Source organism: Falco cherrug, chromosome 12 (genome assembly GCF_023634085.1).
Source record: "Falco cherrug isolate bFalChe1 chromosome 12, bFalChe1.pri, whole genome shotgun sequence".
Taxonomy (NCBI): Eukaryota; Metazoa; Chordata; class Aves; order Falconiformes; family Falconidae; genus Falco; species Falco cherrug.
This window is the reverse complement of record NC_073708.1, coordinates 6381068-6395890: the sequence shown is the minus strand read 5'-3', so window position 1 is coordinate 6395890 and position 14823 is coordinate 6381068. Positions and strand designations below refer to the sequence as shown.

The window sequence follows — 14823 nt, the reverse complement described above, 5'->3', positions numbered from 1 at the left end:
CGATGGGAAAAAAAAGCATCATGTGAAATGAAAATACAAAGACTTTTAGCAAAACATCCCCTCGAGTACAGGTTTCACGCTATGACAGAGGTCTTCTCACTCGTTAAGATACAAGATTTCATACACGTATGAAGAATAAATATGTATGGCTTAGAATCCAGCATTTTCTGTGAACTCCTCCTGTGTGCCCACGCCTCAAGCACCGCAGCGCTGGGCTGGTGCATGAGAACTGCAAACCAGGAGCTCCCCGAACACGGAATTTGCTGGTTTGGCATGAGAGGCATAAACACATCACTTAATACGAGGTAATTCTCTCTCTGCCTTCTTAGGATGTTATTATCCGAGGAATCCCATGCCTAGAAGCGGCAGAGAGCAATTCTCCGCGTCTCCACAGCTTGTCGCTCTCTCACTCCACAACGCCAGCGATTTTCCAGGACAGCTTCGGAAAAGGCAGGCGGTGACCGGGGAGGCAGAGCTGCACACAGCTGGACACCCCAGCAAACCCACCCAGCTGCAGGAACACCAGAACGGCATTAATCCTGCTGCTCGGCTCAGCCCTGCACCCCCGGGGGTCACTCTGGGAGCTCCAGGCGCCGAACGGGAGCTACGCCATCCCAAACGTAAGTTACACTGAATCTCCCACCACCCTCTGGAGTTACACAAAACCCAAGCACAACCCGAGGGCAGAAAGAGCAGAATTCTCAATCAGCATAGGTTTACTGAGTCCAAATTGTTTAAAGTTAAAGTTTATTTGTATTCTTTGTAGGAATATCAATAAAAGACCTCAAATGTATCTATATCTGTACATATTACAAGAACCTTCAAAAATTATTCACAGAACAAAAATAAATCTTCTTTAGAACAAACCCAGGCAATGAAATGCAGAAATGGATCTCAGAGACCAAACAGTCCAGTGCTACTAGCATAAAAATACGGCTTGAAAAACAAGTTTATTACTTTTTAAGATGTACTTTGTTGAAATAAAAAATAAATTATTTAGAGCTATCATTGTAAAACAGTTCTGTGTAGTAACACTCTTATTAAGGCCCTTGAGACAGAAAATCTATTTTTACAGGTAGGATTCCTGGCAGGCATGATCTGTAACGACATGCTTGCTCTCACGGGAGTTAACTTACTGTGCAGAAGGAAATACCTAAAAGCATCAGCCTAAATGTAACTCTTTTTGCTTTGTCAGACTCAGCCGGATACCTGTGCCTGACCAGGCTCCTCACGGACGGCAATACAGCTAACGGTTCAACCCGGACAGGGATTATTTGCCAGGAACGACACAGACATTTTTGCAGAACAGACAGAACTCATACAGACACGGTGACCTTCGCAGATAATTACTGCTGACACATTGCACGGGCACTGCTGTAAAACCGATGGACTTCAATCATCGAGTGTTCAGATGAAGTTAAAAGCTGGTGGGTTTAAGCAAGCATTAAATCATTAAATCAATATATCATATTAGAAAAAAAAAAAAAAAAAAGCCTAAGCCAACCCAAAGCAATTTCAAGAACATAAAATAAGACCCATTTTTTGGATGACTTATTAAATGGATACAGAATTTATTACTGGATACACCTCAGATTCTCTAACTAGAAAATACCCACATCCCTTCCCGCGCGCCTCGGGATCGCCTGCCTGCGTTACGCCACCGGAGAGGAATGTCGCAAACCGTGCAGCCGTACAAATCTGTGCTTTTACGTGTAGCTGCCCACTTTTAGTGCACCAGAGGAGTAACTGTTGGTACTTCCTGGATGTGAAATCTATTTCCCTTAAAAAAAAGGTCCGAATTCCCGGAGCTGCAAAGAATGGGCAGTGACGGGATGCTGCTGCTCCCTCGCCGTGCTCCCTCACTTCTCCGCCAGTGCCCAGCCCACGCCGTCCGGGCCACCCCTGCTGCACACATGCTGCAGATGCCACACGCAACGTGGCAGGTGGCCACGGCGCCACAGAAGGCCCCTCCATCTCCCACCCTGCCATGCTGGCTCTGAGCTTCTAGCGACAACTCGGGAGCCCAGCTGGCTTTGGGGGCTGGGAAAAACCATCCCAGTAATAGACTAACGTGGCCAGCAAGGACCGAGACGCCAAGATGGGCAACTTTTCTGTTTCAGCCTTAGGAATACACGAGAATTACTGCTACAGGCTATGAATTTTTTCCTGCACTACTTCAGCTGTTTCCAAATGAGAGCAGCAGCTCCTTACAACAGCATCAGACACAGCCCAATGCACGTGCTGGAAGTATGAACCAAACCCTAACGTCTCTGATGCGCATCGTCAGACGTCCTGCTAGTTGCTACTGCTCTCACTGCTGCAGGGACCACGGGCTACTAGTCTGAAACCAAATGCTCTCAGGCCCCGTAGGGCCCTTGCTCCTAAACAGACAGGCCTTTTGGCTGCCACGTGGTTTAGTGCCACTTGGATTTTGTCAGACTGGATGAAACAGGAACTGGCATTTTCACATATTGTCGGCTTGAGGCAGCTTAAAATTTCTCTAGAAAACTGCTTGGTAACAAACCAGGAAAGACAGCTGCCAGCAGAACTCAGGAGCACAACATCTTGTGCTGCACTAATCAGTTTTGGTCTTGCAGCACTGCGAGCCTGCAACCTTCACCCCCTCTCGGGTTGACAGGCAGCTTCTCCTCTACAGCGGGAGTTGAGAGGAGCACACGTTGTACTTTAGAGTAGGAACTGAAATAGGAAAGAAATAACCAGCCTAGCAACAAGCTATGAGGACGACACCGATGGTTCAGGCTGTTTTAGACTAGCATCTTTTCCCTACAAGCATTCTACAAGCTTAAGAAATACAGAGGAGAAGGTGTATTTTAGAAAGACACGTTACTGAAGACCTCGCCAAAACATACCGATCTTGGAGCAGGTATTATTTCCCCTCTAAAATTCAGGGCTGAAATGTTGCCCCTGCTGCGTTTCTCTGCAGAAACCAAAATGGATGCTTTGGAGTCTTCAGCATCAAACCGCACAGCTCAGGCAGTGACCTCTGATGGATTACCAGACAGCTGGGGAGCGCCGGTGAAATGCACTTCCCCGGTTAATGTTAGACCAACGCCACCAGAATGATGTATCTGCTTCTGCTGCGTCCTAGTCGACGCACTCCTACAGCCGCTTGCTCTTAGGTCCCCGTCACAGAACACCCGTCCTCTTTGCACCGCGTATGAAGTGAGCAATGCACCTACCCATCTGAAAAGGCTACTGCTGGGGAACAGATTTCGCACAATGAAGCTGTCTAATTAATGTACACAGCGATGGGGAGATGCAGATCACACCAAAGTACTCAACAAAAAGGGTTTGCAAAGGTTTCTTGTAAAAGAGAGCTACTCACAAGACAGATCAATACAAACTCGATAGACTGCCGACAGCTGTGATGCGTGAAGGGAGAAGGAAAGGAGGAGGAACTCAAAGACACAGTTTGAGGAAGAACGTATCGGATGCCAGCAATGACCCAGAGCTGGAAGACGGTTTGGGAAGTATGGAAAAGTGATCACTACTCGGGACATGCAGAGCACAGCCCCAGGTGCGCCAGGCAGCGCTGCCGCGGCTGCGACACACCGGGAACAAGCCAGGGATGCTCCTGGCCCGCGGTACCAAGGCGCATTCGAGCGGCCGGAGCAGCTCTCACCTGACAGGCTAAGCAAAAACCGCAAACCCCAGCTTGCTGCAGCCAAGTCTTCTCCAGAAAGCCTTCCTGGGAGAGACGCATCCACGTTTCTCTTGTACATCCTACAGTGCAGGAGACGCAGTTTCTGTACTGACGCACCGTTAGTGACGTAACACACCCCTGTGATGGTGTTTAACTGGAGTATCGTGACACAAGAGTCGGGCTGAACAGTGACATACCGCGACAGTTTCATGGAGGCGAGAGAAATGCATCGCCGCAGACCAAACCAACCTGACCACAGATGCTGAGCTGGGTCCTGGGCACTGCCGATCCTTCCTGGTCAAGGCAACACGGGTCACTTTCAGGAGGTCAAGAAATTGGTTTAGGAACGGTCACCTTTGTAATGTAGGGCAATTTTAGAGATTCAGAAGCCAAGGCCAGCACGGCTGACCAGCTCCCCCACTGACCTTCCCGTACCGCAGGCTGTAGGGGTTCAGCCAGGTGCCCCCCAGCCACCTCATTAACTCGTGGCCTGACTGTGCCAAACACCCCCCGTGCCCAGGCACCTGCGCAAGGTCTTGTCTCGCTCTGCAGCCAACTCTTCCAAGCTCTCATTTCCATAACATGTTTGAATGGCTCATCACGCTCGCTATTATATTTCTATAATTCTGAAGTTCAAGTGCTGTCGCAGTAATTTCATTCACTTTGTGAGTCTGGGGGCTAGAAACGTACACCAAAAGGTGAAAGTGAAGATTCACACACTACTACTTGCTTCCAGAATCTAGGGCTTTAAAAAAACCAAACAAACTAAATATTGTAGCATTTGATGAAATCATGAGAATGGACGATACTGTGCCATTTACTGTTAATCTTTTACAGTTTGAGAACGTCATTATCTTCCACAAGAAGGTCACTTTGTCATTATATATGCATTCACATACAGCCTGTAAGTATGCTTCTATGAAATGCAACTGGAAGTAATTGGAGATGAAAGCTTAGTCAAAACTCCTTAAGAACAAACTGGTGTGTACAGAACTTCAAAATAACTCCTTTAAAGTATCCAGAAAAAGGAAAAAAAAATCAGTGGAAATGAAAGATCTTTTAACACAAACGTGCAAAAAGCATCTTTCATTGGAAGTAGACTGGCTAAGCTAGCAGCTGAAACAATGAAATTAAACAAGAGTTAAAAGATAGAAATCTGCTCGGAAAAAAAGGAGATTTTGCATACTTTGCTGGGCGTGGGCGCCTTGGGCCAGCCCCTTCCTCAGAGCATTAACCTGGCTGTTCCCGACGGAGCACAGGGAACGAATTCAAGGCGCCACCGAAGAGGGGCATAGAGTGGGGGCTGGATAGAAATTTTTTAAAAAAAGTATTTACAGGTCTGTAAATTCTCAAAACAGAAAATATAAAACTGCATTAGAACTGGGGTAAAAAAGAAAGAATCCTACCTCGAAAAACTGCAGATTCCCTCTGTCTGTTTGATGGGAAGCCTGACTGTGTGCAAATGCAAGGAAACACGCTTGCTGCTCCAAGTTTTCACCTTGTTCAAAGAGACTGGCAATTTTTTGCCAGAGCCCTACTGAAAGTAGGTACAGGATCCAGCAAGAGCCCATTTTCTTGCTAAAAATGTTTGCTATCGAGTTTGCATTCAGGTAAAGAACAGCTAGAGAAGAGTGGAATAAAACCAGCAGATGAGTTTTGTTACAGAATTCATTTCACCGCTATTTCACTCCACTCGTGTACGTGTATCAGCCAGCCTGACACATACAGCCGCTGCCTAATGTAACCCACTGCTGCTCGCTCGCTCTCGCACCCACAACACACATGCACTCACACCCCCCTCTTCCTCCTCCAAGGACTGCAGTGCTTTCAACAAGAGAAAAAAAAATAATAATAATAAAAATAGCAATAATTAAAAAAATCTACAGTATTCACTTCCTTTTGGTATATTACATCGGCATTTTCTGTACATGACCCAAGAGCTCCCTCTATTTACACAGTGATATGGAAGGACTTGCGGTCGGGAGCCCAGTTCTCCTGGCCTGGAGTGGGGAATCAAAGCCCACCTTTCAGAGTTCTTCTTGCTCTTTTTTTTTTTTTTTTTTTTTTAATTTTGTTAGCAGCATTATGTAAACCTGTAAGGGGAAGGGGGGGCTATGTTGAAGGTTTCTTGAGTCTGCGCCCTCTTGCCCTTCTGGGGAGATGGCCGGCAGCATCTGCCCAGTTAGCAGCTGCTGTTTTTGAATTCACCATTCTCCGTGATGGAAAGCTTGGTGGGATTGGTGGGGGAGATGCCATTGCGGACTTGCATGCTGTAGCGCTCCTTCACCTGCGTCAGGGCACTCATCAGCCGCGTGTTGGCAGAGTCCAGGGACACGATCCGCTTCTCCTGCAACAAACACCCCACAAAGTCAGAGCTCCCTCGCCAGCGAAACGCCTTTGCCCCACCAGCCTGCTCCACGGGGAACTTCCAGGGCCCGGGGCTGTGACAGTGTCTTCAGGTGATTTCTAGGCAGAGGCAGCTTGGCTAACATTCTCCACTAAGATGGGATGTCTGCCTCTTTCTGTTTTCTTGGGGTAACGCGGCCCCCGCATGCCACGGGCTTTCCCCAGGCTGGCCTGGCCCTCCTGGCCTTTTGGCGTGACGGGAGGTGACGGCGAGTCACAGTTACATCGCTGAATCGATCCGGTCACAGTGGCTTTGTCCAGGCAGCCTCCAGCCGAGGCAGATGGACATGCGCTATTCAGCCAGCAGAGGGGAGGGGAAGGGCGTTGGTGTTAATAACAACGATAGCCAATTTAATTGGTTTTTAATCTATGTTAGAAAAACAGAAACAGGCAGCAGAAAACAAAAGTGGTGGAGGTTTCATCTGGCAGAGAAAAGTGCAAGTGGTATCTAACGGCCATTGTCTCTGTACTTTGGATGGAGTGTGCTCAGAATAAACTCATGGTATGCTTGAAATAAATAAATAATAATAAAAAAAAGCAGATAATGGCAGCCTGCAGTCACCAGCAGGAGTGAGGGTGCAACAGCAACATAGAGAAGAAGCAGCCAAAAGCTAAAACTAAGGGGTTATTTGAGGTGAAGGGGAAGAGGGCGGTGTGGGTGGAGGGGAGATGCCATCGACAGAACACAAGAACAAACACTGAACACACTGCTCCTAGACCCATTCCAGCTCAGAGGGCTCCCGGGCTCCGCCGAATCCAGGGCTCCCACACGCCCGTTTTGATTCTTCTCGCTCACGAAGTGCTAGCCTCTACTTTTAGCTGAAAGCTCAAGGAGGTGTACTAAATTTATAAAAAATAAAAAAAGCCATCAACAAAACCCAGCCTGCTAACAGCTGGATTATCTGCAGTGGGGTAAAGCACTAGGGGGTGGGTCAAGCCCAAGAGTTGGTGACACGATCAGAAATGACAATTTTCATCTTCCCTCAAAAAAAAAAAAAAAAGAATAGATGCAGCCAAACAAAGAAGCAAAAGAGATGGCAAAGGGTAAATATGCTCTCCATGCTACCGGCTGATTGGCTTTTTTTCTTTCAGAAGGAAAAATGTCTAATTTCTTTGAATGAAAAAAAGCTGCGTGCAGGAATTTTATTCCCAGTCCAGCCCACTGAGAAACAAAATGGAAGGAAAAACGATGCACAGGAGGCACAGACATTAAGGGATAGTTCGGACATACTGCTCAGGAGACCTAAGTGCTGCAACAGCCCCTTGAGATTTTGATCCCAGCGTATCAGCTGCCTGGTACATCAGTAATCGAGTCATGTTTGCTTTTCTCAGCGGGCTTCCCCCCGGGGGTAAGCGTCAGGGTGCAAAAACAAAGCAGAATTTAAGTACTGCTTGTATTACAGCCCTGAAGAGACCCAGCTCTGTAGAGCAGAGCAAATGGGGGAGGAGGCACTAGAAACCAACAGCCAGGCAGGCTACAGCCTGCCCCAGCACGTGCCCTGATCCAGCCGATGCGAGCAAAGAGAACAGACCACGGAGCAGGAAAAGGCCGTAGCATTCCCTCCCACGCAGAGATAAATCCTGCAAAACACAGCTCCCTGAGCAGAACCGTGCTCTTCAGCAACTTAAAGCTCCTCCTCGTCGGACTACATTTCAGTGGAATATAAAATTTCAAATTCAAATTTATTTCCAAAGAATATAGCTTTCCAAAGAGTTAAAAATTAAAGGCTGGTTATTTTCTGGCACTGATACGTGCTCACTGTGCCAGTGTACAAAACAGCTGGAAACCTACACTTGGAAAAATCAATCTTAAAAGCGTGAGCTTGGTGAGTAGAGGCACCGTCTGGCTCAAAGGAAAATACAACCTAGCGGAGATGTCTGTAACGCACAGGAATTGGGCACACGGAGCGGGAGGAGCTGGAATGGGTAGGAGGTCAGTGCGCTGGGCCAGGACTGGGTACTGCTCAGCTAGAGAACTGATTGGGTTTACTTGCCTGTTGGAATTATCTCATCCCCATTTATGACCTGTAATTTAACACAGCGGAGATGTCACTTGCAATAGCAACTGGGCTAGTAACTCTTTGCAGCTCCGCTGCTCCAAGGAGAGCGTAGGCAGACCTAGCCCCTGCCCCCAGCGCCAGCCTAGGGGTGCCCAGCACGCACCAGGCGCTGCACGCAGACGGAGAACAAGGCTGGCCTCCTGTGTCGGCGCGGTAGCGGGTGCTGCACCCGACCACGACACGAGAGCAAATCCCGAAAAGCATCTTGTGTCCATCGATGTGACTGAGCACAAGAAGCCTGGGCTACCGCTGCTTCCTAGCAGCCACTGAACTCTTCGGGCAGGTGTGATAAGCCAGGTTCCAACTCCACTCCTGAAGCCTGACGTACAAAAGGCCCTCTCTTTTCTAGCTGCTGCCATATCCCCCTGCCAAACAAATCACAGACTAAGGAAAACCTTCCGAGCAAACATAGGTTGCTACAGACCCCAGCAGACGCTTGGGCTCCTCTGGTGTGTCTGCTCTGAATCCTTCAGCATTTTCCCCTTCCGCTCAGGTGCCCATGGAAGGGCAATGGCAGCTAAGCTTCCCCCATGAACTGCTTGACCTTGAAGCAGTTGAGGTTTGCCGATAACCTTACCTGCCCTAGCGGCTAACAGCACGTTGGAAGAAAAAATGTCAGATTAAAGGAGGAATTGTTAAACGCCACTGTTTTTTCAACAGTTTCCACTGCAGGGGATAAAGGATGCACCATTTGATCAAGTGTGATCAAGGAGCACACCCTCCTGGCCCTGAGGGTCTGACAAGCCAGCAGCAGTCTCCTCTGCCAGCTGGTGACACGGGGGGATCAAGCTGGTCCCTAACCTCACACCGAGCCTGAGCGCCTGCTGGCACAGCCAGCTAAAGGAAGGGCAAGGTGCTTACTGACACTCTCTCAAATCCTTCCTTCCAAAACTCACCTTTTGTGAGTTTGCTCAGTGCCCCTTTCACCTTCTTGAGGCAGCTGCAAAAGGCATCACCCACCTTCAAACACCAGGCTGCTGTCTGGATGAGCTGCCATTCCATCAGCAAGGTGCCCTGACTCTGCCCACCTCCAAAAAAACCAGCCCAGCACGTCCAAGTTCTACTTCTACAGCTTACACTTGCCATGCTCCTTGATCACCTTGGAGGCTGCTGTACTGTTCCCCTCCACCAAGAAAAGTAAAAAACTACAGTACCTGGCTACGTTCCTGTTGACCCCCCAGCACTGGGCTCTCCCACTCGGCATTCCGAGTGCAAGCCCTCACAGCCAGGATTTCACCTTGAGCTGCACCTCAGAAGGTTGGCCACACTGGAGCCTCCATGCAGAGCATCTCGCACAAGAACTAGGAACTACACGTGGTGTAATTCCAGTAGGCTTTCCTTTTTATCCTGCGAGGCTAGGTAACAGAAGTGCCACGTAATTGTACACAAGTGATTTATTCAGATTAGATGGCACGGATCCAAAAATCCAGCTTTCATGAACAGTCTTTCTAAAGAACTGTGGGAAAATGGGCAGAGGCAGCAGGAAAACCAGAACTTTTCAAATTATCAAAAAAGGAATCTGCTATAAATATCCTCCTGGTGTTACCAGGCTTTTTAAAACACAGCTTTTTTCTGTATTTTTTATTTTTCCCTACAGTTCCGTGTGAGCTCAAATGTTTCTATTATTGCTGGCCATTCAACAGGAAAAAATAAGAGTGGCTGAAGGATGCCCTTTTGTGCTCACTGACACCTCTACTCCAATCCACCATCCTTAACAGTGTTCAGCTGAGGCTCCCCATCCTGCCACGCTGTGGAGGGAGACAACTTTCTGAAATAACTTGGGTTATTCCTGAAACAGGTCACCTTCTTAAGATGATCCTTCAAGGAAAGTTTACAGTTGGAACTACTGAAAAGCCCAGAAGCAGGGAAGACGTCCTCCAAACGCAAATATCACAAACATAACATGGCAGGCAGATATCAAACCAGCCTCGGGTTCTCTCGAACAAGCTTTGCTCTCTGGGATCAGCACAGACACAGAAGAAAAGCTGGAATGATCCCACACAATACACCCGCATGCATTGCCCGCTGGGTCCCGCTTTCCACAGCTAAGTGGTGTCGGCTGCGGCAAGCACTGCAGGGTTGTGGCAGCGCAGGCATTTCTCCGGGCCTGCGGGGGACGGTCAGATGGGGTGAAATGCCACACAGGACATTATACAGGGCAATGCTCCATTGCAAGCATTCTCTTTTCTTGACTCAAACGTTCAAAGCCATGCTCTTAGCTTGCACAGCTGAGATGCATGCACATGGCAATTTATGCTGGGACGAGGCAGAGCTTTTCCAGAGTTCCCAGCCCCACGCTTGGAACAATGGCTACACAATGCACCGCTCTTCCTTCACCCCCTCGGGATCTCACAAAACAGAAAAGGTTTTAGAGAAGCCATCAGCCCTGTGATTTGTTGTCAGGCTGTCTCAAAACCCAGTGTCAGACAGTGCAGCCTTTATGAATTCAAAAACCCAATTCTCTCCTCGGAGGCAGTAAGTCACATGTGCAACACCATGGGCCAACACCAGCTTGGGAGTTAGATACGACGTTGGGGGCGGGGTGGGGGGGAGGACAGGGGAGAAGAATGGGGTCCACGCACAGAACACTTGGTTCTTGGAGATCCTGAGCTCCTTACCTGCGCATCAATAATTTTCTGCTTTGCATCGATGACAGCTTGCATCTCTGCATGATCCTTCTTCAGCTCCTCTTCAACTGCCATGAGTCTGGTAAGCAAAGAGGTACAAATTAGGACGGCTGAACACCGTTCCAGAGTGTTTCAGGTACTCTGGCCTGTTGGTTTGACCTCTCTGCTTGTCCCGGCTCTGCAAGAGAAGAATTCTGCCGCACTCAGAAAAGCTTCTCTATCCATCCGACACTCCCAATTGCCTAACTTTGTCATTCTCAAAACAGACACTGCCAAAAATGCAACCGCTCTGAAAAACTATTGCCCCGAGTACAGATCGCAAACAAAGTAAGTAAAAAGACCCGTTATAAGTCCAACAGAGACCAGGGTTAAAAATTCCTAAATCTTTTTCTTTGCTCTCCTGGCAATCTAAGGCAAGTTTCCACACCTGCATCCCCATGTCTTCACCTCTAAGGCAGGACGGTATCAGTCCAGAGAGGTCAGGAAGGTCACGCAACTACCTTCCTCAGCATCAAGGCAAACGCGCGACAAGGGGAGCTGCTCATGCTGCGCAGTCCCGAACTTCCCAAAGCCTCACCTGCTGATGATGCTTTTCATCTGGCTGTCCTTCTCCTCCTGTTGCCTGCGCAGTCTCTCCTCGCTGTCTTCCAACCGAGACTTGTACTCCATCAGCAGCTTCTGCATTTGCTGCTCTTGCACCAGGAGCCGCCGCTCGTACTCCTCCAGCCGGCGGCTCGACACCTTCAGGCGCTCCTTCAGCTTCGCGATCTCTTGTTCATACTGCAGGTGGAAGGGGAAGAATCAGATGCAAAGGAAAGAGTCCGGATCCTTATAATCTGCTGCTGCTGTTCAGAGGAGGACACTGGTTTTTTTAATGAAAAATAAATTGATGGAAGTAAAGGGAATGCCAAGCAAACAACCGTGGGCAGCCATGGACACGGAGCACGCAGCTCCCACGGACGTTACGGTTTTCCCACCGTGCAGGGGGCCGCTCTGTAGCACAGGTAAAGCAGCCAGAGGGCTCCCACACTGCTCCTCAGCCCTGACCAGTAACATCCCCAGTTAGTCCAGACTCAAGCAGCTCCCAGACAGAAGCTGCCAATGCTGCTCAACTGTAAATATGTCCTGGGCAACCAGACTTCCAAAATGGACCAGTATGGCACCCAAACAACTCACTCTTCAGTACCCAATGAAGGTGAAACCACGTGTGAAACCAGAGCAAATCATTCGCTGCAGAACAGAGCCTGGAAGTTTACTTGGCTGAGGCTTTGTTCTACTTATGGTCTCTGTGGACAGTCACTTCTGCAGCAGTGCAATGAATCTCAACATATTCCACTTTGGTTTGGGTTCATTTGCTTTTCCTAACAATGCTGCGTTCCTGCTGCTTGTCCGCCAGATGTGCTCCTCACTCTCTGCCTTCTCAAAATACCAAACCTCTTACTAAACTTCGTCACCATAGTGGCATATAGATGTAACCGTGTTCGGAAAAATGGTATCTACTCCTGAAAGAAAATACGCTTTAAAAAGAGGGATCATGGACGTTTCTGTGTAGCCCAGAAATACCGTCCTACCTCGATGACAGGGCTTTGCTGCAGGGGAAGCCCAAGACAAAACCTGAATGCAGCTACTGACAAAGACTGGATTGCATTTACAAAGCCTTGTACAATCACTGAGCGTATCCTAAGCTAGACTCAGTTAGGTTAACAATTGTGTGTGTTGGGTTGTTTTTTTTTTAAATGGACTTTAATGATCATAAAATGTTTTGCAAACATAGGAGAAAGGCAGTATGCTGTAGCTATAGTATTGTCATAAAAAAATAATGATCTGAGCAGGATCTAATACACTTAGGCAGTGTGACTCACGATGCACCTAAGTGCCAAATACCAGCCTGTCATGTACAAACTCTCAGCTGTGTCACTCTGCACCCATTTGACAGGTTACAGCCTGTACGTGGGTTAATCTACAGTATGGGATGCTGTACTACAGGTATGTGTGTCAGCAGGTACAGCAGGAAGTTACGCCAGTACAACCCGTGTTGGAAAGCACGGCTGTTGCAGCAGCTGTTCTGAACTCAGCTGTAGCGTGGACAGGACCAGCCCTCGAGATGGCTGCATACAGAATAAAATCTACCTTCTCAGCATGCTTGACTTCATCTGGATTCTGCTCTGCGTCCTCCTCTACTTCTTCGTACTGTCCATTATTGAGAACCCACGCAGCTGTCCTTTCCACCGGTGACATGGTGGCAGAGTCCACAGGTGACTGAACCTGCAGCAGAGATACCCGTAAGCTTTTTTCACAGAAACTACACATAAATCAGCTCTAAGATCCAGTATATTTGGAAGAGAAAAACGACTGTTAATCCGTCCATCTCAAAGGATCCCCCAACCCTCTCCTGCAGAGGTGCTTCATCCCTCCTTCGACTTGGGACCTGCAGCCCCTCTAAAACCCACACACTGGAGAAATGTTTCTTCCTTTCTAAATGAACTTCTCTTTGGATAACTCCTTGTTTCCAAACCCTGTTCACATCCACCTTTCCCCTTTGCCAGACTTTACGTAAGGCTTTCTCAACCTCTGATTTCTCTCCCAAAGCAATCAGAGCGGCCGAGCTTTGCTCGGCGCCCGTTCAGGTACAACAGATGGGCTTCTCCGGAGCGCTGCGGAGCTCAGCGTGGGAGCAGCCGCCCCAGCCAGGCTGCAGGCAGGCTTTGCAACGCAGTGGGGGGCTGCAAGGCTTGCACGTGAGGCAGCACGGCAGTGCTTAAAAGAGGCAAAGAGGTGTAACATCAGCATCGGAGCACCGGTGAGTTTTTTACGTTTTTATATTTAGCTGGTCTGTTGTAGCACACACCCCCAGGCAAGGCTGCGAAAGGCAGCCAGGGCCAGCAGTGCTTCCTAGGAGATCCATAAAGCATCACCGGAGGCTATCTATCCTCTAAGGGAATCCAAAAGGCCAAGGACGGAGACAAGAAACCCTCCGCCTGGCTGGGGAAAATATGGCTTGCTACAAATTCCAAGCGATTTTCATGGACAAAGACAAGTTTATAAGCACAGGAATTAGCATAATTACCGCTGAAAGAGCGACACTGTCTGAACTTTTTGAGAAACGCGAAAGATCAGCTTCCCCCTCAGTCCCAGCTGTGGCTTTTTTTTGTGCTGGAGCAGCTCTCCAGCTCCCTGCCTCGCTCCAGTACTGTACCAAGTGACACGGGCTCCCTGGGCAGGGCAGTTCTGAAGTCTCAGTTTCGGCGAGGAGCTCCTTATGGGGCAGTACCAGCTTCGTTTACACCAGTCAGGCGAGGGATGGCATCGGCCTCCGCTTCGGTTTCTCTTGCTGGCGAGGCCAGAGGACCTGCCCGCAACGGCTCGGCTGCCCCGCGCAGGGGTGCGGACTCCAGCACAGGAATAGGCCTCAGCAAGGACGGGTGTAAAGGCAAAGGTGTAGGAATTAGGCAAAAATCCCTGGATTTCGGCAGATGCCTTTTTACTAGAAGGAAGTCTTCACAGCAGAAGGGCTAACAGCCCCTCTCCAGTGCAGCGTGACAGCCCGACAAAGTTCCTTCCTTAGGTTGTTTGGGGTTTTTTTGATGTTGTTTGCTGTCAGGCAGCCACAGCAAGGGAAACTACGGAGGGTGCGTGGCTCTGCCACCAGCAGGCTCTTCTCGGAGGTAACTGCTTTGGCTCTAGGAAATGCCAACAGCTATGGATGAACGGTGTCACCGCTCGTTGGAGTTACGGAGGGCTAAGCAGAAGGGTGACTAGAAATTCCATGGCCGGCCTTGTAATAGACTGCTGATCAGCAGCAAACTTGCCAAGCCATCTTGCAGGCTGTAGGACGGGATACTTTCAGCAGCCAAGCTCGGAAAGCCCACAAAGACCAAGCGGACGGCAAGCACTTCACATGCTAATGGGTTATGAGTTATACTCTAATAAAGGGGGGAAAAAAGAAAAAGCCTGCTAGGAACATGTATTAATTCCTCTCTTTGCCTCTCTTCCAAAGGAACACACTGACATTTCTGTTCCCACCTACCTACTAAATGGAAATGGAAGGCAGAAAGTGACCTCTCCC

The 14823-nt window shown here is 48.8% G+C and overlaps 1 protein-coding gene across 9 annotated transcripts in view; it reads right to left on the bottom strand.

Moving 5' to 3' along the window:
- Positions 1–730: 730 nt before the first annotated feature.
- The window catches only part of RASAL2 (RAS protein activator like 2), a 187978-nt gene continuing 173885 nt past the window's right edge, over positions 731–14823 (bottom strand). For 6 of the 9 annotated variants that reach the window (XM_055724688.1, XM_055724691.1, XM_055724686.1 and 3 more), the window contains 5 exons: positions 12888–13022; positions 11335–11537; positions 10749–10836; positions 8065–8095; positions 731–6011 (listed from right to left, as the gene is read on the bottom strand). In XM_055724688.1, the coding sequence (XP_055580663.1) occupies positions 5869–6011; positions 8065–8095; positions 10749–10836; positions 11335–11537; positions 12888–13022 (600 nt within the window). In that variant the 3' untranslated portion in view covers positions 731–5868. The remainder of the gene's footprint in view (positions 6012–8064; positions 8096–10748; positions 10837–11334; positions 11538–12887; positions 13023–14823) is intronic. The other 3 variants (XM_055724689.1, XM_055724690.1, XM_014277327.3) reach the window with 1 other exon arrangement.